General features: G+C 43.6%; 1 protein-coding gene across 2 annotated transcripts in view; it reads right to left on the reverse strand.

The window, feature by feature from the left end:
- SMAD3 (SMAD family member 3) overlaps window positions 1-23,993 on the reverse strand; it is a 68,158-nt gene extending 44,165 nt beyond the window's left edge. Inside the window, exon 1 of one of the 2 annotated variants that reach the window (XM_058846835.1) lies at window positions 23,481-23,993. In XM_058846835.1, the coding sequence (XP_058702818.1) occupies window positions 23,481-23,686 (206 nt within the window). In that variant the 5' untranslated portion in view covers window positions 23,687-23,993. The remainder of the gene's footprint in view (window positions 1-23,480) is intronic. The other variant, XM_058846834.1, reaches the window with a different exon arrangement.
- Between the last annotated feature and the right edge of the window lie 836 nt (window positions 23,994-24,829).

Here is a 24,829-nt window from a genome sequence, read left to right on the forward strand (position 1 = left end):
ATATGCCAAATCCATGACCAACACAAGAAACTTCTTTTGCTCGGCTGTGACTAACATTTATCATTTGTGTATAAAGTAGCCATTATTCACCCAAATGCGAATTCAGCAAGTGCTTTTAAAAATCACCCACCCCCCAGCAAGAACCGCAAACCAAACAGCCGCCCACACCCCGGCTGGAGCAAGGCTCTGCATTCCTGAGCGCTGAATAACAGGAGCCTCTTTGAATCCAGAATGAATCCTGAATTCTTGCTGCTCCTAAAGCTTGGGAGAGACCTTCCCATAGTGCAGAATTGATGCAGCTCGGGTCACACCTCAGAGTTCACCTTCAAGATGCTCCTGGTGTCTTTTTCTTAACCAAAAAAATAACAAAAATGGGGAAATCTCTCAAGATTTTTTTTTTTTTAAAAGGTAAGTATTTGTATATATGTGTGCATCTAAGCAATAAAGGAACAAGACCCTGAAAGACTGAATATAAAAAGAGCTCTCGGCTGCAGCTGCTGGGTGATCCAGCTCCAAACTGATGCCAAGGATGATGCCACTCATGGTCAGTGACCCGGGCAGGAAAAGCCAACCCTGGCACCAACAAGGACCAGAGGCACCCAGAGCTGATTGCTTCACCCAGAGGAAGAAGGGATTTGTTCCCCATCCCCGTTCCCAGAGAGGCCGGTTTGGGATCCAGGATCTGTCCCAGCTCTGCGGCTCCTCCATCCTGATTCTCCCTGCTCTGCCCATCGCCCCCAGGCCCCCTTGCAGTGCAGGACAGGACACAGCTCCAGGGACAGCACACGCAGCTGCTCCAGGCTAAAATGGGACAAAAAGCCTGGAAAAACCAGTGGCAGCTCTGGCTGGAGAGCAGTGAAGGCTCAGGGAGCCTCTGGCAGCTGTAGAAGCAATTTGGGGCAGTTCCCCCCCTGGAACTCCCCTCGGAGAAAAACCACAAATATTTCAAAAAGATGAAATTCAGCCACAAATAAATCCTCAACAATATGCAGATAAATTGCTTGTGTTTGAAATCACTTCTTTACCTACCATGAAGCTGAGTCAGTTCTCAACTTCCACTTGCTCTAGCCAGGAGAGTCCAGCCCGTGGGGCAGGAACCAAAGCCTCACCCCAGAGTCCTGGAAATGCCGATTTTCCATACAACACCTTCCCTCCACACTTCCAGGGCTGAAAAGGGACCTGGAAATGCTGATTTTCCACACAACACCTTCCCTCCACACTTCCAGGGCTGAAAAGGGACCTGGAAATGCTGATTTTCCACACAACACCTTCCCTCCACACTTCCAGGGCTGAAAAGGGACCTGGAAATGCTGATTTTCCACACAACACCTTCCCTCCACACTTCCAGGGCTGAAAAACCTGAGTTTTGCTGCACACAAAAATCATTTCCAGATTTACATCAGCAGCTGAATTTGAAGATCTTTACCAGCAAACCTGATATCACTCTTGACTTTAAGTCCTGTATTTTCCTTTTATCCAGTGTTAATGTAACATTTCCATGCTAGTAAGTAGTCATGGATGGAGTAAAACATCACCATTCAAACACTGCTGTACAACACTCTGCATATCCATTTAATTATTTATTAGGCTGGGGAGAGCACCAAATGCTTTGGGGTTGCTGCTCTACTCCATTCATGTTATGCCTTAACTGTTTTTTTTTTAATTCTTTGAAGCAAAAAAAAGAGCAAATAAATCCAATACTAAAGACATTTAAAAATGTGATTGCTATTCTGAGTAATTGACTAATACTAGGTAAAAATTAATAAATTTTTTTGCTGTAAAAAGTAATCAAACATCTTATGCTGGTGCTGTATCAAGGCTCAGAAAGTTGATTTTCTTTTGCTGCCACCTTTGCCAAGAGCTTTCTGGGAAGGCCTGGAAGCTCCTGTGATGCCTCACATGGCAGCAGGTACCCAAGGTGCCGAGCCAATATGATAATCCTGAATTGCTAAATCTGCTATTTCCCCGAAAAACCTTGAATCACACTCAGGACTCACTTGGCCAAAGGCACCGGATATTACTTTACACAAAACCTGTCACCACCGCTTCCAAGTCAGCAAAAAATTGCTGGAGAGAACCAAAATCCCTCCAGGCACTTCCGATGGGAACGTCAGGGCCTCTCTCCTTCCTCCCCTCACCTCTGAGTGCCTGAATGTGAACAGTCCAGGAAAAAACAACAAAAAATACAAAAATACAAATATTGGCTATTGTAAAGCCTAGGAATTTTTGTCCATAAATCAGAATCCAGGTCTTACACAACAAGTTATTTTGGTGAATAAAAGAACACCCAGAGAAAGTGTAAATGGGCGGAAGAAAGAACTGGGGATGGGTTAACTGAGGGAAAGATTCCAAGAAGTTCTGTTCTGTATTTATGGAGTATCTAGCACTTTACCCCCAGAAAGGGCCCAGCACAATCAATGGCTCTCCAGAACTGTCAGCTGCTGCTAATTTACACTTCCATAGCTGCCATCTGCTATTCAGCCCTTTGTGACACAGCCACCAGCCCAGGACCTCTAACCAGTACTCAAAGACACAAATTTTACCCGTGTCCCCCCAAATAGGAAAGGAAAACATTTAATCCAATCATGGTTTCATCACTCCTAGTTTGGGTCACACAGCCAGGAAATCATGTTGCAGTATCTTCAGCTATTGGCCCTGAATTTCAGGGAGAAATCGAAGATTCGCTGATATTTTAGGTAAATTAATGAAGACCTGAGAATTCCAGGCAAGAAAAAAATGCTAAATGATCCTCAGGTGCATGAGTTCCTGATAGCTTCCTATCATTTCCAAAGTACATTTTATGTACCCTCATGGAAGGAGGAGATGCTTAACTTATATTAAAAGCAAGTGTCACCAGGAGGATTTCTTTGTTCGTTTCAGAGTATTCTGAAAATTATTTTTTAAATTCATGCTATTAGTCTGCCATTAGAAATTTTTTTTAATCTGCATATTATTTCCCTTTGAAATCCCTGCTGGTAAAACACAGCCCCACGAAAAACTGCAACAGAACTAATTGCTTACACTTAGTCCCAGCACCTCTTAGTGCTGGAATTTCCTCCTTCAGAACTGCCTCCCAACTCCAGCACAGGATGCACATCCCAGATTTGATCAGAAAAGAAGGGCAGAGATCAAAGATTCCGCAAACTGGATGACAAATATCCAACTGTATGAGTCACTCCCAGCAGAATCAGCATGATAATGCTGAGCCCTGTAGCCAGGATTATACCCATGGTGGAAAACAATGGGACATATGGGCACAAGGAATATTCCTCTTTCTTTAAAAATCTCTATTGTTTAAGAACAAAGCAAACCACATCCAAATACATCTGGCATCAACATCTAACAGTTTTGCAAGCTGATCCTTCTTTTCAAAACCCAAAAAAAAAAAAAAACCTGTACATCCGAGTATGCCATAAATTTTGCTGGAGCACACGATGAGCTTGGCCATTTTCTGGAGGAGGAAGTGAACTCCTGCATTGTCCTGCTCACCCCAGGCTGCTCCTCTGGGAGCCAAGTGGCCCCATCCCACCTCCCTCCTTCCCTTTCATGCGGCCTCGGGCACACTTTCCCTGGGAAAGATGGTGGCTGGGAATGGGCTGTTTGTCCCACGCTTCATCCCATCCCCTGCTTAGATGTGAAGAGTGGCTGGGAAAGAGGGCAGCTGGGAGCTGGAGGAGTTTCACCCAGAGCTGCTTTTAAACCACATCGTCCCTCCTGCTGCCAAAAGGAAGTGGCTCATGTGCTGCACAGAGGAGGAACAGCGAGGAAAATGGGAATGTGCTCCCATAAAAAGCTGGAGGCACCACCAACTCCTGCGTGTCAGCACCCAGGAAATCCGGAGGTGCAGAAAATGCTGGAGCGCTTCCCTGTCCATGTATTGCACCCTGGATGTGATTTCTGACCGAGGAACCCCAAATAGGAAGGAGCCAACCCTAAAATTCCCCCAGAGAAATGAAGCATCATTAAATGCACATCAGGTTTACTTAGGGACAGGCTGTGACAGTCCCCCCACCCTGAGAGAAAGAACAGGGCCCACTTCAGGTCCAGTTAGGGCAAGCTGGACAGCAATTTCCATTTGTATGAGCTATTCTGAGCAGAAACAAGCCAAAAGGTATGTGAGCAATCTCCTTTCTTCTCAGCTTGCATTTAAATGCTTGGTTCCCAGGGCGCAGCTCTTGTCCATCTATTGACTCCAGCTGAAGAAATGAAGTGGAAATTAATCACTTTGCCATTTTAAACAGCTTCCAGGTTTCCCCAGATTCATCCCCCCAAAAAAAGTGTTTGGGGCAGAGCTTGAAGGTTTTCTACATTTCTTTGTGCCTGGTCAAAGCTACAGGTTGTGGTAAGTCCAGAAAGTTCCATTAATGTCACTGCACACAGGGAACAAGCCTGACCCTGGAGAGGCATCTCAGCTCCCATCATTTTTGTGGAGTCAATTCCCACTGTGAGAGCATCCAGGCAGCCTGAAAATCCAGGGCTGAACTTTCCAAAGCTGCCAACTTTCTCTGTGTGTGCAACACTACAGCTGCACACCCATTTCTGTCCCAGAAACCCCAAACAGAAACAAAATTGCCCCGAGCTTTGCCTCCAGGGTTTGCATCACAATGAACAATGCAGCTCTGTGTTGGCCACTGGCCACACAATCGAAGTAAATAAACAGCTTCCAGCATTAATCACCTTTTGACAATTTACACCACAACAGTTTATAATCTTGCCTGCTTTAATGCCTCAGAAGTGTCAAGAGTTCATTCTGCACTAGATTAAACGAAAGAATAAAGTAAATAAAAGATTCCACAGAATGGCAACCACCTCAGAGCCCTTTTTATCAAAACTCACAACAGTGCAGCCCTGAAATAACAGGCACAGGGAGCTTCTTTTGGACCTCAGAACCACTCAGGTAAATTCTAAATAACTCATCCTTCTGCTCATAGACCTTTAAGCTTTCCAGGGGCATCAGTTTAGCAATCAGTCAAAAGGAATACTTCTGATTATTCCCTGGAACTGCAGCATTCCAGGCACAAGAAGCTCAAAGTACCAATCTTAGTTCAGCAGAATTTACTGCTCAGTTGGTGTTCAGCAACTCTGGGCTCCACCTGAGGACCATTCTGCCATCTGTAGATGTATTTAAATACATTTTCCAGTGCTACTGCAACACCTCCCAGCCACTGCTGGATGCCAAAGGACAGTCAGATGTCTTCTGCTGCCTTAAACCACAAGGGATGAAGGAAAATTCCTTACATCTCCTCAAGAGTGTGTGCTCCTCACTGAGACTCCAAACTGCTTTGCTTTGCTAAGCACTTGTAAAGTGTATTTCAAATAATTATAATCCTGGTTGTTCGAGGTCTCCTCAAACATTACCACAATGTATATTTATTAAGTTAAAAGCACGAACTGCTCCCAAACAGTTATTTCACATTCATTGCAGCTTGTCCAAGCAAGCCCTGCTCTTCCCTCAGGGCAGAAATGCTAAGTGTAGATTGAAACAAGACAATGTTTTGTCCTCAATTTACCCATAAAAGAAATATTTGAAGGATTGGTAATATCTGTCTTTCCCACACCCCTTCTGAAATTGTAAAATCTTACTAGATCTTAAATAACAACAAAGATAAGAAAGTAAGAAAGAAGATAGATGATGCTATATTTCTATTTTACCCATAGCACAGGTGAGCTGGTTCATCACCCAGCACTGCTCTGCTCCTCAGGGGTGAGGAGTTATTTAATGAAACTTCTCTGGACAATCTGCCCCCCTTCCTTCAATAGCTCTTACTCTCCGAAACTATTTCTAGGCAGAATCAGAAGTGCCACAAATAACTACAGGGCTTCTCCAGGTGGGGAGAAGGAAACCTCAGTCGTGTCTGGGCTGTTCCCACATCCCATCCCTCTCCAACATGAGGGAAAGAAATCCCAGGCTTTAATTTAGACTAAATCAGCAATAAGGACATAAATTCTCAGGTGCCTTTACCCTCCTGGAGCTGGGTTCAGAAAAGTCCTTTGAAGAAGCACAAGCTACAAGGGCACACAACCCAAAATATTTTAAAAAACCATAATGAGACAAAATTTACCATCACTTGATTTGACATCATTTGGTGGGAGACTTCTACAGGCAGGCACAGGGTTAAATTTTCTCTCCAGTGAAAAAGATAAGTTCCCCACAGAATCAAGGTGCAATCTAGCTTTAAAATCTTCTCAAATTTACTTTAATTCCCTTGTTAGAGGAGAAATTTGGTTGATTATGCTTTTAGACTTCTGTAAAGCAATGAGCTGTGTACAGCTTGGTAAAAATAAACCCACAAAAACAGTTTAGAGCAAAAGAAAACATCTTAAAACAAAAGATATGAGAGTTTCAATCCATTGTTTCTATTAAGACAATGAGGAGTGAGGTCTGAATCCCAGCAGGGGAAGAAGTATGTTTACTGGGGAGAAAAAGGGAATAATGCAGGATTTGTCAGTCTGGCCAAGAGAGGTAAAATGAAGTAATGCTGTAAGATGACACAATTGGCCAATTACAGTTGAAATATGGAATTTTTTTTTTTAATGTGAGGAGATTATTAGCTGTTAAAAAAAAATAACATAGTGGAATCTCTGTCTTTATTTAAAGACAGGATGCATTTCTGAAAGACACACTTGTCCAGGTTACTAATTTCAATAGAGGTCAAAACTCTACCCACAAACTCTGATTTAAAAGTGCCACATTTACAAGGTATTAGAGTGGGTGGTCTTGTTGCCATAAAGATAAAAAGAGACTCAGAACTGCAGCAAACTCAGAGACAGCCAGAAATGGGATTATGCCTTTTAATGGTGTTCTAGCACTGGGTTAAATCAGTGCTGTAACATGAAGCCACATCCTCACTCAGCCCCAGAATGCCTCCTTTTGTTTTACATTTGCTGGCCCAGAGAGATGTGATTACTGGAAACAAGGAGTTAAATTGATTATCTGATGTTCCACTTTCTTTAAAACCCAAAGAAAAGTAGTAAGTAGATATTTAGTAAGAGGACTGCAGTCACTGCAAGCTGAAAAATCACTTTAGGAGCAATCCTGTCCAAAATGCTTTTAGAGTCCAAAGAAGCAGCAACCCTGCTGTTAAACAGATCTGCTATGAAGAGTGAAAAATAAAATTGAAGCAATATGACTGCAGGGAAAGCACCTCTCAGAAACACAAGCAGCTGCAGACCTCAGGAAGGGAATTACATGGTTAAACTCAGACATGTGAGCAGCTCCACTGACTTACAGGAGGCTCAATCTGGCAAAATTCTTCACAACATGCAGGGTTTGGAGCACATGTGAATGTGCTGGGACAATTATTACTCATCCTAAGGCTGCACAAGGCAAAGGAGATTCCTCCAGCTCTCCATGGACACAGGAGTGGCCATGGGAAGGTTTGCAGGACTGAATTTGTGGAAATCTTAATTTTAAAAAAGCGGTTCTTAAGGTGAGGAAGGTGATAAAACAATCCCAGAACAACAGAGTGCAACATCCCCAACGAAATTTCAGTGTTCGTGTTTAGAGATAAATCTTCACCACACACCTCCCTCCCCCAGAGAAAAACGAAAGACAAAAATAAACCACGAAGGGAAGGAAGGAAAAACCTCACGATTTTTAAAGTTTGTTTTAGGCCTACTGCAGCAACGGCTTCACTTGGCTTTTATCTGCTTTTGTGGTGTCCCTCCAGCCCTGGACTGTAAAAGCAAAGTGCTCCACACACAAACAGCAGAGGGTTTTATAGAGCAGAGTCCTTTGTTAGTGCTGGAAATTAGAGACAGGTGTTGATCCCAGAAGGGACAGGAATTGCAAGGCACAGGGAACCTGGGAAGCAGAAATAGCAGAGGCCCTGAGCCTTTATTACCAAGATAGCTGTAAACTCCTGCCCCAGGCACAAACCAGACCAGCCCGTGAGAAACTTGGCTCTGGTGATGACTCTGCTTCACACACACATTGGAATAAACATTTCCAGATTTCATGTCTCGCAGCACACCATCGCTGTTATTCATTATTTGCTAAGACATGACAGAAAGCAAAGTATCATCAACAAAAGAACAGAAAACTCCGCAGCTCCCCCCCAGAATCCTTAGCCTGGCTTTGCACAGCTCCCTCCAGGGTGCAAGTCCAGGCTGTTTTTCCTCTCTGCCTTTCCAAAAGAATAAATGAACAAGCTGAACAGCTTGTGATATTTGCATGACTGCAGCGAGAGCATCGGAACAGTTTGAACAGCCAAAGTCTAAAGAGTTTGCAAGGAGTAAAAAGCAGTTTGTGACAAAGCCCCCTGTAGACCCTCACCTTGCTGGAGTTACTGCAAGTATTATTATTATTAAATCTGTAATGACAAGTAAGCCCTGTCATTTCCACAGTAGGCTCTTACCACTTATTTCCAGCTCAGAGATAATCCCACTTTTATTAGGTGCTGATCTATCACTTTATGTATTGCAGAGGAAGAGCCCAAATTCCAGGGAATAAGAGGTTTTAGCTGAAACAATTTCATGAGTGGCTTCAGTGACAGCAAAAGGACAAAGAAAGTAGTGCTACATTGAGTAGAGCCGCATATGGACACTACCACCCGATGGCAACAATATGTTAAAATTAGACAAGATTCTTTTGATGTAAATTAAAGGAAAAACATTTTAAGGAGTCTATTTTCAGTACACTCCAGGCACAATTCCTGTCATTGACATTTGCACGTCCACGTTCTGAAATATTCTCATCTCTGACAAAACCTGAGGAGCTGCAGCTGATTTTCAGTAAATTGGGAGTGCCATAAAGTTATAGCATTTCACATCTGCATTGTCCAACACATCTGGATCACAGCTTATTGCACACGGGGAGGACGATTAGGCAACTGCCAGGTAATGTTGCCTCTTGTTCAATTAATTCTCTTATCTGTGTGCAAGGAATGGCCAGAATTGCAGAGCCAGACTCGTTAAGAAGATGGAGCAGGATTTCATTTATTCATTGCACAAGGGTCACTCGGCTCCTCACGTTCCTCACGATGCCAAATCCCTGCTACACCCTGGCAAGTTCTGCACCCACGTTTGACTTTGTTGTAACACCTTGTTCCAGCACAGGAACGCTTTCAACACTCAGGAAAAGTGCCAGACTAAGGATAATGTGAGAGCTCAAGTTCTTCATTAAAGGACATGGCCACTAACAGGCCACTCACCTCACACAATAAACAGCATTTAGCGTTTTCTTTGAAGGGGACATCAAAAGGCATCTGAGTTTGCATCTTCAGCACTTGTCACCTTCAGCACAGCCCCCAAATGGCCAAGTGAGTTGTCCTTTTGCGAGTGGTTAGGTTTCATTCACCATGAAACCATGACAAAGCCATGTGCTGCTGAACACACAAACTTGTATTGAACAATCTCTGGTAGTGATGGTGACAGGAAACTGCCAGTCCCTGGCGTGGGATGTGAGAAAACAAACCCCTTCAGCACAGTCACACTCTTCAAAGACGAGTGGTTCACCAGTGAGTAACATTCCTGCCGTGGTTTGTAGGTAACAGGAGCTACACTCATTGAAGTGGAAACCAGAAATAAAATTGGTAGTGATGTATCACTATCATAATATGTAGAGATGTGATGGTATAAAAGTACGTGGAAATCGGACAATTTAGAGCTGTTATTTCTGTTAAGATTCATTTGGCTTCAAAACAACTCAGCAACACAGCCAGAGATGGCTGCTGTGTCCAAACTCTGCCGTTTACTGGCATATGAAGAAAATATTTGGGTTTAAAGTAAAAGATAAAAAATTATTGACAAATAAAAGTACGGGGTTGTTGTTATCTCAACTTCCACCAAGATAATGCCCCTTGCTACACCAAGCTGCATCTGCCAGCCCACTGCACACATTCACAGTGGCTTTTTGGCTTCTACAACCTGGGAAAAATTTCATTTAAAACTTCCCAAAAGACACCCCCAGGAGCACTGTCACCCCCGTGAGCTGCTGCACAGCACACACATTCATGGTTTCCTCAGCCACCTTCTTCAGGCCTGAAAACCACTGCAGGAGATATAAATATAGACAAATTTTAAACATTTGACTGGCTCTCTCCTCCCCTCTTTTGTGCCAGGAGATAACACCAGAAAACTAAACTGGACAAAGGTTATCCTATGGGCAAGGCTGTACACTGAATTCCCAAAGGATTGCCAACTTCAGATTAGGCAGCACTCCTCAGTGGCCCTGATAGCCATAAAAGAAACTGGATCAGCTTTTGTCTAGTACAAGACTTGTTTGTCTCCTGTTTATTCTAAAGAGGGTCAAACACCTTGGAGTAACAACCTCACTTGCTGGAAAAAATAAAAATTAAATAAAAAAATATCCTGCAAACTGGCACTGGATCCAGCTTGATGTGAGGTGCAATTTTTAACCAACAGGAGTAAGCTATTGAATCACTGGTAGAAAAGTTATGGGCTGTGTTGAAATAATCCTTGTCTTCCAAAAATAATTCCTGGGTTGTTTAATTTATAGCAATACATTACATGTGCAGTTACACTGGACCAACTTTTGGCCACTTTTTGACAACACTCAACCCCCAAATGGGCCTAGAAAAATATCTTTCAGAACTCCAAGTAGCACAGGGACTGCAAAGCAAAATTAAGAATTAAATGTGATAGGAGTTTTTAAAATCAAGAGGTGATCTTAAAGCACAAGTGTGACCAAGTCGTCTCTGTGCTTCCCCAGTTCCTCTCTCACAGTGATGTAAATTCAGAGCTGCTCTGCACATGCAGAAATGATGGCCCCAAACTCACACAGGTGAAAAATGAGACTTATTGAACTAATAACAAAAATCACCCCCCACTCAGGCTTCAAACCCAAGAACCTGTGGCTGGATTGTTTTACACATTCACACTGAGTAACGCCCTTTGCTTTCAAAACAAAGAACATTTCTGTTCCCTTCCTTGCCCTCCCAATAACCATCTTTCCCTGTTGTTTAAGGTTCTCAGCCATGGCACAAGGGAAAAAAAATAATATTTAAACAAAAAAAAACCCCACCCCAACCCCTAAACAAATAAACAAAGACAAGCACACACACAGGAGAATGCAAGTCACAAAGGCACAAATGAGCCAGGAGCCTCTGGGCAGCTGCAGCTCAGGGAACAACTTTTAGCAGCAGGGCCCTTCCACCAGGGTATTCCTGAAAATTCCATTCCCTGCTTTAATGCCCTTAAAGCAACTCTGATCAGAGTTAGAGCTGACTGGAAAACCATTATCCCATTATTTTATTTATGTGGGTATATGGAACACAAAACAAGTGGCTTGTTCCAATGGTAATAGATCGTTAACATTTTTTTAATTAGGTTACAATACTTTATTTCTCCATAGAATGATTAATTAAATGCCATGTTCCACTTGAAACTAATTCTATGGGACACGAATTTTTACATATATATTAAAAAACCTAAATATATACATAAACATAGAGAAAATATAAAATTGACTTAAACTTTAAACTCTCTCCAGTCCTAAACTTCCTGCTCTCCTCTCTTGTCAAATGTGCCTGATCAATGGCTTCAAGCACAAACAGATCTTTCACTGACTGTCAGATAAATTGAAAACATATAAACTTTGAACACAAAATCAAAAGGCAAATTACTAACAGTGGTCATTAGCTCTACCTCCCACCTTCTTCTGGAATAGCTGGTGTGGCAGTAGAGCAGAAACTCTGAAATGCCATCCTAAAAATAGAAAGCAAGAAAAGAGGAAAAAGAAAATGGGGCGGGAGGGGGGAACAGGAACTGAGAGAATACAGAGTGAGAAGCTCTGTAACATAAAACTGTCTCCAGCTTCTAAGTCATCAGCCAATCATAACCCAATAAATGCTTTTTTTTTTTTCTTTCTAAAATCAGAACACTCCAATGGCTATTTTTATTCCTGTGTAGAAGCAGCTCCCCCAACAAGGCCTTCAAACCAGCAGAGCCTGGCATGCAGAGCAGGGACTCACAGGACCCCACTTCAGCACTTCCAAGACCTTCAGTGGCTCCACGGGTTCATTTGTGTCTGGCACCAACTTTGTTTGGTACCACAAACCCCATCAAGAACAAATGGAGAAGTAAAGGGAGGAAACAGAGGGGATGTTTACATGGAACTATTCTTTCAACACTATTTAAGGGTGCTCCTTTTGTTTTCCATTATCCATCCAAATGAATTTCTATCCATCCAAATGGCTACTCTGTTCTTCTAATATCCCAATACACACATTTTCCACCGGGAGCTGCAAAATAGGTTTGAATTAAAGCTGGTTCTTGGGTCTCTCAGACACTCCAAAAAGAATTGCTGGGACCCTTAAGGTACTGAAAAATCACGGCAGAAATGCTCATCCTAATATGGAAATAATAGGGCAAATATGGACATAAAATGAAATAACATCTCCTGAAGTGTATCCTCACCACTTTCTTACTTCTTTTGTGTGGAGAAGCTGTGAATGCCCCACCAGTGGAAGTGTTCCAAGGGAGGCTGGAGGGTGCCCTGAGTAACCTCAGTAAAAGATGTCCCTGGACACCCAGGAGGTGGACAAGATGAGCTTGGAAGGTTCCTTCCAATCCACACTGTTCTGAGTCCACGATTCTAAAATGCTACAGGCTTCTTCCTCTATTTAACTGAAAATTAGTTTTATGAATATAAAATCCCCATGTTACAAATTACTGGTGTAACACAGAGAGAGCAGCCTTTGAACTGATTCCTGTTTTCCATCCAGAGCACAGGAAGATCCCACTTCAATCCTGGATATGGAAAACTGCAGCAAATGTCTGCACCAAAGTGCCCCCATTAGCCTGAGGTAAATCAGCCCCATTCTCAGGACTTCAATCTCCCCATCAGCAAAAGAGGGCAAAAAATCCTTCTGCTATAAATGATTTAAGATCAGAACTCTGGTATAAAATGAGAGGCCACAAATGCTCCCCCTTCAAAAGCACATAATGAAAAGGTCTTTAAGAGGACTCAATGAATATTGTATAGTAAAGATTTATTATTATTATTTTTAAATGGGACTAGCTGCCAGCATTGCCAGCTTAATTGTTCTCCTTCAAGGAAAGTAACCATGTAAAACACACAGGGAAAAAATCCAGAAGCTGTTTTGCTCCCACAGCTTATCTTAAGTAACTGTGATTTCAGATGCTACTTCTCCATACTTAATTTTAGTGAAGAGCTACATTAAATACTCTGTTTTCCACAGCGAGACTTCAAATTCATCTTGCTTCAGTAGCTTTGAAAAGAGCATTTATTTCAAACTTGTAAATGATTTAAAAGAGAACGTTTAATTAATAATGTTGTTTCCAGCCAGATGGCCAGCTATTAGTTTCCAGTCATCTCTTTCAGAACAATTCCCCATAAAGTCTTCAGATGCAAAAGAGCTTTGAAGCAAATAAATGTGAGTGCTCAACACTCAGAGCCTGCCAAAACATTCAGTAAAAGACACAGCTATAGGTACAGAAATTACATTTTTCCAAGTGGTTTTGCTGCAGGTCATGGTTGTAAAAGTCCACCAGCAACAGACACACATTTCTTTCATTTACCATCCTGTATTTGGATGGCATTAAATTCACATATGGCTATAGAATATTACTTAACTGAAAACATGAGGCTACATGTATAGAGTTTCCCCTGGACTTGTGCTAACAGACTTCAGACTGGAGCTCAGGAGCAGAACTCTGTGGTATGATGTGTATCAACCAGTCAAAATATTCCATGTGTACAGGAGGCACTGCTAAGGAGATGAATAGATAAATATTAGGCAAACCCAGCCAAGGTTTACCACTAAACATCAGTGGAATTCTAATATTCTCACTGACGTAGCACCTACATATTTTGAAAGAGATTTTCCAACAAAAATTAAAATTGCTTTCTTAGTACAAATGAGATGCTGGGCAGCAGAAAGCTTTTTAAAGCAGCAAGGTAATGGGGTTTGCAACAGGTTTTTAAAATCCTGGGATTTTATGAGCTTTCCCAACTGTAATTAAATTCCCTGACAGGCAAGGACTGCATTTGGGAGGCAGTAAAGGCACAAGCAGGGTGCAATGTTTTGCTCACAGTTACACAGTGCTGTGGAACAAACCCTGATATTTCCAGTCTTCCCTAACCACAATGTGCATTCATTATGCAGCAATCCACAACTGAAAACCCATCTTTATTCAGTTATGATTGGGGAAAAACAAAGATACAATTGCAATTCTATACCTGACCTTTCAGCCTGTAGTTCTCCCAAACAAGCAAAACCAGGCTTGGGGAAAAGCTTCAATGATCAGCTGTCTACCTACACACGAGTTATTTATTGCATCTAATTCAGAGCAAAGCTCAACTCAGTTTGCAGAGTGCCAGCAGACTTTTACTGGCAACAGCAACCAGCTAGAAAGTTGTATCAGCTCCAACAAGTGCACTGTGGTTATCTGCTCTTTAAAATTTGTCATTTTGCTGTATAAAGCTTCATTCTACCCCAGTGGTTTTATATCTTCTGGTTTGGACTTTCTACCCTTCTTGTGCAAAAACTGGTTGTTAAAAAAAAATAATATTTTTGAACAGAAAACAATGACATGAATCAGGACAGATCTGAATGATGGTGAAGCATATACTGAGTAAGTCAGGTAAATTTAGGCCCAAGAAGCAGATATGGAGGAAGATTAGCCAAGTCATCTCTAAGTCTGCCCATCCCAGGCCTGTGAAACTCGTACATGGTCATCAATCCAGCATCTCCAGTGCTCACTGGAAGGTGAACTTGAAGGTTCCAGGCCAACAGCAATAACTATTCCAGACTTTTCATCCCACCGCCTGCTGATTGTTGGGAAAGCAGGGACAGATGTCATTAGCAGACCTTGTGCTCTCCTGAGTTCAAGGCCTGTAATTGTGGAGGGCTTTATCTAGAAAACATTTCTGCTTCCTGAGCTTGGGGAGCTGTGGGGCAGGGGAGGGGCACACTGGAATAAGGGCTTCACCACTGGTTTGAAAGCTGGTTAACAAAGGAAGAAAACACAGAACAGCCCAATGCTGCCTCCTGCCCAGGCACAGCATCACCCACTCCAGAGGTACCTCAGCTACAAATGTGGAGGAGGCTCTCTGCCCAGCCCCACCAACGCCCCTCAGCAAACCCTCACTGAAATATGAGCGAACTCCTCCAAAAATTAAATGTTTTGCAGAGAAATATCATTTTCATCAAACTTCCAGCTCAACTCTGCCTGGCTTCCTGCCAGATTTCCAGCCTCAGTCTTCCTGGGGCTGGAGCCCCCAGGTCTCACAGGCTCTGCTTGGCAGGCTTCAAATCCTGCAAAGAACCCACAGAAGCCACTAAATCCCTGAATTTAGAAGAGAAAAGTGGACAATATTCAACCTACAAACTCCTCTCCCCTGTTTTCAGTTCACTGCTTTCCTGTGCTGGCCTCTCTCTTCACTTGCCTGTAAATTGGAAGTAAATTTACTGAAATCCATGTAACTACACAAACACAAAAAGAGTAGGAAAAGCCTCCAGCTGCTCATTAGCCTTTCATTTAGACTGAGAGCTTTTTCAACACTGATAGAATTTTTCAGATGCTGTTTGTTACACATGTGCTACAAACAGGCTCTGCATCCTGAGTTCAAGGGAATAACAATTTGTTCAACAAATAATAAGGGCTTTTCTGTACAGTTCTGTATATATGGAAACCATGGACTTCATATCCCTATGAAAAAACCACACATCTGGTCTTCCTCAGAATAACAAAATTAAAGGTTCTTATAGTTGGGTCTTGGTCTTCCCACACAGCAACACTAAAATTCCAGTTAATGGAGGGAAAGAAATTTGGGGAGAAAAATAATTCTCCTGTTAAGCAGATAAAGCAACAACAATCACACATTCAACACAGGAACAGAGGCATCCTCACATGCCACAGATGTCTTCCTCTCAGCCCAATATTTTTGTGAACTTTAACTGTTCTACACATGTGAAGAGTACATGCATTTCTCTTTCCATGTTCAAGCAACTAAAACAGGAAGGACAAAGTTTCTCCTCTTTTGCTGTGAAAAAGGAGAGTCAGTGTCAGCGTCCATCGTTCAACCACTGCTGCCTGCAGCTTCACCACAAAGGAGGAAATTTCTGTTTTGACTTCCTTCTTAAAGAAAGATTGAGTTATGGTTAATGAACGTCATTAACCATAACTATTAATGTCACCATTTCAGAGAGAAACTCTGACCTTTCCTATGATGCAATTTGTAAGGAAAACTTACTGAAATTCTCAACTGCAAATTATAAAGTTAGCTAGAGAGGGTTCACCCACTATTTTCACCCTGAGAACCCTGGAGAAAGCAAGAATGCCAGGGAGAGGATCCATCTCCTGACACACCACCCACTGCAATCCTCTCTGCAGCATTCACACCCCTCATTTTCCATGGGCTGATCCATATTCCTGCAGGGCTGGAAAAGCAGATGGTCCCTTCACAGGGTCAGGCAGGTGTGCAGGTGCTCCAGGACAATTTGGGCACACACAGATCACAGCTGCACCACCTGAAACCACCTGAAACCCCTCCTTGCCCTCAAAACCCAGTGCTGAACAGCAAGCAAGCTAAAAGGTATTTCTTGTGACATACAAAATTTATCAGGATCACCTCTTCACCTTTCCTAGACTCACACAGGTTACATTGCTCACAGGTAGGTTTTACTGGAGTTTTAAGCAGGTTCTTTCATGAGCCTCACCACTGAGAGATATAATCCATGTTTTCCACAGCAGCAGAATCTGCTACTGTCAGAAGTCTCTGCAGCACCAAAACCTCTCTTGCTGCTGAGGGAACAAATCTGGGTATCTGGAACTGTGTAGCTACAACATCTTAGGTTTCCTTAGCTAACAAAGATTTCCTGCTGGAGCTCAGATGATCCCTGGATAACCCTTTGAAAAGCAGGGTCATAAATAAAATAACTAAAATACATAAATAAAAGTGTTATTTCTTACCTGGCTGGGCTCTTGTGAAGATAAGGGTTACTCTTGGTTTTATTTGGTTGGGTTTTTAATAGAGTTGCTATTACTATGCTGGAATAGTTTATTCCCACTCACATTTCTGTCCTCTGAGGAGCTGAGACTAAGACAGAAAAAAAGAGCTCTGGCTTTTTATTCTTTCTACAGAGCCCCAGTACCTGGAGCAGTCAAACCTCCCTAAGGGAAAGTCCCTGCACCCTGGGGGCAAAGAGATGCCAGCCAATGACGATCAGGTCTGAAAAGCTTCAAAACACCATTAAAAGCAGCATTAACTGCAACAATCCACACATTACTGGCTCCTCAGCTACACAAAATTGTGCTAATTATCACCAATTCCAAAAGGAACTGGCAAACAGCTGCTGGACCTGGTGGAGTAACTGCAGGCTCTGGACAAGAACCTCTGCCCTGGCTTCATCCCCCTCCTCCTGTCCCTCCCTTCTCCGCCCATCAGCACAGGCAGCTCCAGACTGGAAAAGGATTTTTACAAACACATCAAGGCAGACAAGGACAAAAGTTAATTAGGACTATTCATAAGCCTGGCTGGAGGAGTGCTGCATCCCATCCCTGAAAATTTAATTGCACTCAGTAGAGGAAAGCTAAAACATAGTGATAATAAAAAAATAACCCAAACAACAGAAAGAGATAATTTGGGAATAAAAACTGATCTCAATTTAATTCAAGCACTTGTTGGCCCTATTTATTTCATCAAGTAGTTCATGCAGGATAATGGCATTACTGTGCATCTAACAGCATTAGAAGTTCCTAATAAATTAACAAGTGAAAATTAATGGCTGCTCAGTCCATTAAATCTTGTTAATTTTATTTTTGTTGTAATAATATAGTAATCACAAGTTTACATTATTAAACCAATATTTATTAGAAGAACTCATTTTAATTGGATCCCTGATGTGATAATCCCATACAGTGTGTACTTCTTTATTTCATCAATTTTTTGCATTTATTTCTCATTATATTTAAATGACTGCAATATTCAGGGTCTTTTCCTAATACTATGAAACTTAAGCAACCATTTTAAACATTTTATTTCACACAGATTCAACACTTACTACACAATATAATGAGAACATCATGAGTCCCTTCAGAAGCTATTTTAACTCTTTTAGTCTCTTGAGAAAGGGCAGAGGAATGAAAGGCAGAGATGTGAATATCTGAAAGCATCTTAACAAATGGTAAAATCCATTTTTTCCTATTAGCCCCTCAGTGTCCTGGATAAACATTTTGCTTGTTTTTCAAGACAGAAGGAGTTTTATCACTGGTTTTAATACAAAGTGTGAGCTGGCTTGCACAACTCAGGTAAAAAAAAAAAAAAATAATATATATATTGGCAAATTTGAATTGCAGTGACTGCATGAGAAATCACAAAACTTAATAAAGGGCTGCTGTGCTATTCCAGCAGCAACTCTTTTGAGGGGAGAGACCACAACTCCTTCCCAGCCTCCCTCCTCTCCCAGTTCCTCGTCTCTGCCATAAGAACTGAGTGTGCAGTTGCTCCCTAACTGGTTGTACCAACATTATTGCTCCAGCCTGACAGCAGTGCTTTGTTTTTGGGAATACAACAACTCCACACACATTAGCCAGGCTGATGTAAGAGGCAGGAACAAGCTCGAGGGTGGGGAGAAGAAGTTGGAGGGGTTGCAGGGAGCAGAAACCTGTGCCCAGAGAGGAGGGATTGACTTGTGGGGAGATGAAAAAGGCACTGATGGATGAGCAGGACAGCAGGCAGAAAGTCATGGAATCACACAGAAAAAGCTGAGTAGGAAAGGGCCCACAAGGACCACTGAGTGCAGCTCCTGACCCACCTCAGGACCATCCTCAAGAGTCACAGCCTGTGCCCAAGAGCGTTGTCCAGACACTGCTGGAGCTGTGTCAGGCTCAGGCTGATGTACACTCCCCACATCTTCACCTTCAGAGCTGCCCTGCAAAGTCCCACAGAGGCCACAACAGCTGGGCTGTGGAGGAGCTGATGAGGGCACTGCAGCAGCACAAAGGTTGGGGCAGGGCTGTAAAACCTGCCCACAAAGCTCGGGCAGGACAGAGGGCACAAACAGAGGGCACAAACAGAGGGTTTGCAGCAGGAAAAGCCTCAGCAGGATGGAGCTGAGCAGGGTGATGGCAGCCAGAGGTGTTCACACACAGGGACTGGGCTGTAACCACCCCTGCAGGCACTCCCAGACAAGGCCAGGAAGTATTACAGCTCCTCACACTCAGGGACAGAAAACTGAAAATAAGGTAGTTTGAAACTGGCATTGAAAAATATATATATATATATATTTGGACATAGACACACAAAACTGTGACTGGTCCTTTGCTTGTTACTGCAAAGAGATGGGCATGGGTCCCAAAAGAAAAGCATGGAATCAAAGAATATCCCGAGCTGGAAGGGACCCACAAGGAGCAAGTCCAATGACCCCAAAATCACACCGTGGTGTGAAACCACATCCTCCTGTGCCACTTAACATCCTCAGTTTTCCTATTTTCCTGGTATCACCTCAAACCTAAGAACATCATTAAATCCTGTAAATACTGCGTGGTCAACTCCCAAAGGAACAGAAGCAGTGCTCAGACCTGAAAGGTGTGAAATATTTATGTTCCTTCATTATTATCCTTATGCATTATGTTCCTAGTGTATTATCCCCGGTTTTCCCCACCAAAATGTAAATCATTTAAGGAACACCTTGTTCAGTGGCTTTTAAGAAGCAAATGTGCCGTGTTTGCATTTCAATTGGTACAATCCACCCTTATCAGATGAGTTCCACAAGAAATAACACTCATCTCTCTACAAAACTGTTTTCTAAATTAATAAAAAAACCAACCCACTACTTAAAAGAAGGTGCTCCTTACATACAGGAATCCTGGCTCCCCTAAAACCACTGGTGATACCAAAACAAATAAATACAAGTCCAAGAGAAAAAAATGTGAATATGAAAATATATTACAAAATGTCAGGAGATTTATGTCTTTGTGTGTGTAGCACCACTAAAGCTCTTGAAACAAACAAAGCATTTACTATCTCATATAGTGAGACTATAGACGCTGCACAGCTTTTAGAAATTACTGAGTGCCCATCACATGGGCTGGTTTCTACATATCAGACCCTAAAAATGTTGAGTTAAACACTCATCACACTTCATCTCCAGGGCAAATGCTACTGGTTTCTCAGGTGCACAAAACAGCCTCTCCCCTGCCCAGAACAGTGTTAGAAACACAGGTTTTTTGCAGGTTTGTATGAATGCCAGATGTAGATGCCATTCTTCCCATATTTTTGGGTCTCTGAAGAGAAAAGAGCCACCAAAAATTCAGAAATCCTGCGAGCAGCTGGAGCAGATCTTTGCCTGCTCACAGAGCAGAGAGGCCACAGCTGGCTGTGCTGGGTAGGTGCTAATGGCACACTCATCCTCAGCTTGGTCTGAAAAGAGCTAAAAATGCTCATCCTGAAAGCTGGGCCTTCAAGATAACACAACTGTGATAAAGAATGCATTTTAATGGACAGAAGAATGTGTGTTCTCAACTTTATCACCCAATACAGGGTGAAAAAACCTTTCTGCCAGGGGGACCTACGACTCACTGAGTCAGCTCTGACACCCAAGGCCAGCAGCTCAGGGCAGAGGTTTAAAGAAAGGTCCTGCTGGGGAGGGATGGGCTTTGGAAGCTGTGCCCAGGGGAGGAGGGAAGGAAGATCCTCTGAAGGAGCCGTCCTGTGCAGCACCAGCACCACCAGAAACCATCAGATGGTCTGAGATCAGAGTTTTTCAGGTGGAAATGACTCCCTCCTCCAGCAGTAAAAACAAGAAGGAAAGATCCTGTCACACTGAAATCCTTGAAGGCCTCTCCAGACACAGGTTCTCCCAACAGAAAACCTGGGGTGTCTGTCACACCACCTCGGAAATGGAGCACCTGGAGAAGTAATACATGCTGAGCAAATACACAAGCAAATAAACGAATGCCTGTTTACTAATCTGTCAGGAGATAGCATGTAGTACATGTTTCCAGATCCCAGCAGATAAACATGACAGCAGGAATACATTTGTTATTCTAATTCCTTAGCCCTACAACAAAGCAAGTCTTTTTTTCCTGTCCTCTCTTCAAACAGTCCCCCACCTGATCAGTCCAGGAATTTGCTGTGTAGCCCTCATTCCCACAAGCAATGTTTCTGCAAAGCTCGAGCCCTTTTCCATGTGAAACTTGCTCGTCTCATGGATACAATAGCTAATTTTGGACTTACCCTGCTCCTGCTGGGCCAGAGTCATCACTGGCATGGCTCCACTGTAATTCAGTCTACTGATGCATTACAGACAATGCACAACATGAGCTAATCCTTAATGATGCTTTCCCCCCCTTTTCCCCCTCCCCAACATATTATTTGAGTAAATAGCAAAATGGCATACGTAACAATTATGAAATGAAAAAAAAAAAAAAACAAACAGGAAACTAAAACCACGCTAAAATCGTCTTGCAAACACTAATTTCAGATGACACAGTAATCAGATTCACAGATACATTAGGACAAGCAGTGCAGCCCAGAGGAAAAGGCACAGCTCTTAAAGTCACAAGGCCTGGTCAGAGCTGTGGCTCTGCACTGACTTCAGATTGTTCCATGTTCCCACACCATTCCCCAACCTCTGACACACAGATGTTAACATCTCAGCACAGAAAACCTAACCACGCTTATTTTTAAACAATAATAAAAGCACATACAAAGTTATGTTTAAAAACTAATGTCAAGGTGTAAGGGGCTCCCACCAAAGCAGGCTGATGCCTCCCCCATACAGAGGTTTAAGATTTGCAGGATCCCGGGTCAGTGTCATAAATTACCATGAAATGTTTTAATTTCTGCACAGATCCTCTTGAACAGAGGAGGAACAGTCAGGAAGATCTCTGAAGGTGAGATATCATATTCATATGATATCCATATTCATGACTTGTGATATCTGTTTGTGTTATTATTTTCAACCTTTACTTTTTCTGTTTGTTTTTTTTTTTTTTAATAAACCATTGTGTTTGGCCCAACTCTTTTCTTCCTTTAAATCATTCAATATCGAATCCTTCCTTATCTAAACCACCTTGTTCAGAGTCACAGAAGTTCCAAGGGACTTCATGCTCTGCTCCCTAACGGGTCAGCATCAGCCACAGACACAATACCCAGGTCACAGCAGCAGGGCTGCTCCAGCAATTTTCTTCTTTTGAAATGGTAAATATTTCAGGGAAGTGTTTTAAACAGGGAATTATCTACGCGGAAAGCACGCTGCTTACCAAGAGTTTTAAAAATATAGGTTTTAAGGCATTTGTATTGTTTGGTGGCTCTACAGGTTTTGATTTCTGCTTCAAGTAGAAGCCGGAGCAACTCTAACAAAGGCTGAGAGCTCCCATTTGCATTACTGGCCAAAATCTTAGCCACAGTCATTCAGCACCAAAAAAAGATAAGGAGGCTTTTTTTTTTTTTTCCTTTTAAAAAAACACTACAGTTGTTGGAAGAAAATTTTAGGAGCTCCAAACATCCACATTTCTAAGCTACTTGCTTCACTTTTTCATGCAACAGATGCTGCTTTGTATCAGCTCCTGCATATTAAATCATTCTGACAACCAAGAAAGCATACATTTGTTTGTGCCAGAGAGAAGCATGAATACACACACACACAGAGATATCTTCTCACGCAGAAGCACACAATTATGCAGCATTCAAATATTTGGGATGAACTTTGGCCTTTGCTTTAAAAAAAAAAAAAAAAGTACTCTCAAACAACAATCAGGAACAGACCCAGCAGTCATCTGGCTGAGCTCACAGAAATCAACAATCTGTAGCAATAAAACACCACTTGTGGGCAGCCATTTGAAAGTTATTTGGAAAATTAATCTTAGATGGGATAGTTTTATACATGTCTTTTATGATTTATGATGGGCCTATGGATGGAGCTCGGAATGCAGACTAAAAATAAAACCTATGTTCATTCAAAAAATGAAAAAAATAAGTCATATTCACCCTCACACGTGTGCGGTTTTGTTTTTTTTTTCACTCCAAACAACCTCCTTCAGCTCTGCCATTTGTATTCCCGATTTAAAAAGTAATTCGAAAACAGCAGCAGAGCAGGGCTCTAAATCACCCCTTCAGAGGAGTAACATGGAAGAAGCCAAACAACCCAAACAAAACCGTTTTCCTGAAGCATTAATCACCAGAAAATCTTAATACAACAGCACTTGAGAACGCGCTGAAACTTCTGACAATGAGGGTACCCTCAGTGAGTGGAACTGATCCGCAGCGCTTCCAACTTTTTTTTTCTTTTTAATAACCTCGGCTCGAGGTGTATTTTCTCCACTACGTTTTCTCTCTCTTTACTAGAGAGTAATTCAATTTTGTAGCCAGTTACGGGGTTTTTCTTAACTAGGCAAGGAGCGGGCAGAGAGGAGCAGCACGGCAGCGAGCGCGGCAGGGCCGGGACACAAAACGAGCCGTGCCCGGCCGTGCCGGAGCTCGGGGGTCCCTGAGGGTCCCGCTGCTCCCCCGCAGGGCCCCGGGAGCCGCGCCCTCCGCCCCCCGGTACCTGGGGATGGTGATGCACTTGGTGTTGATGTTCTGCGTGGTGATCGCCTTCTCCAGCTCGTCCAGCTGCCCCGTCTTCTTCAGCTTCTTCACCAAGCTCTTCACCGCCTTCTCGCACCATTTCTCCTCCTGCCCGTTCTGCTCGCCTTTCTTCCAGCCCAGGAGCCGCTTGACGATGGGAGGAGTGAAGGGCAGGATGGAGGACATGCTGGCTGTGCCGGCAGCGCCCGCCGCCGGCTCCGCGCTCTGCCCGCCGCCCCCCGAGCTCTGCCCGCCGCCGCCGCCTCACACCGGGCGGCCCTGCCCGGCCCAGCCCGGCCCGGCCGCTCCCCGCCCCGCCGCTGCCTCAGCGCCGCGGGCCCGCGGCTCCAAACTTTGCCCGGAGTTCGCCGCTTCTCCCCGGCGGCGGCGGCGGCGGCAGCTCCCTCCTCCTCCCCCTCCTGCCCCGCTCTGTGTGCGCGGAGAGGCGCCCACTCCAGCTCATTCCCAGTCTGTCTCTCATGCAAATTGCCTGCTGGCCGCCCCGGCCCGGCTTCCACCCCCTCCTTCCCTCCCAAACACGCCGCTGAGGGAGGGAGGGAGGGAGGATGGAAGGAGGGCGGGGAGGCGGCCGGCCCGCCGGGAACTCCGCGCCTCCGTCGCCGCCCGCGGAGGCCCCGGCTCCCTGAGGGGGATCGCGGGGCCCACAGGGAGGGGAGAAAAATCCCAGGAGCAGGATAAGGAGAGGTGCCCGGACAAACCCCACCGAGGGGAGGTAGGAAAATAAGCACAAGTGTAAAGCCCCACAAGTGTAAAGCCCACTCAGTGAGGGGAAGGGGATAAGAGGCTCCACAGCGTGGCTGCAGCTCCTGCCGCGGGCATTTCATCCGTGGAAAGGTGCGTTCCCACACAGATACCTGAACAAAACTTGGCCAGCCGTGCTCAGACAATCAGCTGCTTTTTGCTCCAACCCCTTTAATTTACTATTCCATTCCCTCATCTTTCCACCCCGAGCAACAGGTACCCGAATAATTTTTGCCCTGTATCAGACAAAAATGACACCCTGGAGGTGTTTACCGCCGGAGCTGGTCAGAAATTCTCAGACGGAATATTTTTGTCAGAGGACGGTAGTTTGTTCACATCTAGGTGTTTTGTAGAGATGCTTCGGTTTGGGCTGACTCAGGGTGGCATCCAGGTACATTTCCAGTTTCTAACTTTCCATCGCTGGGCAGACTGGGTTGTCACACTCCCCGGTCTCAAGCATGCTGAAAGGCAGCCCAGCTCCTAAAAAAACATTTAATTATAAACTTCAGCTCCTCAAAGCAGCAGCTCTCAGTTAAACTACCCCAAAACGGTGCTGAGCAAGGAGGC

The sequence above is a fragment of the Poecile atricapillus genome, chromosome 11 (assembly GCF_030490865.1).
Source record: "Poecile atricapillus isolate bPoeAtr1 chromosome 11, bPoeAtr1.hap1, whole genome shotgun sequence".
Classification (NCBI taxonomy): domain Eukaryota; kingdom Metazoa; phylum Chordata; class Aves; order Passeriformes; family Paridae; genus Poecile; species Poecile atricapillus.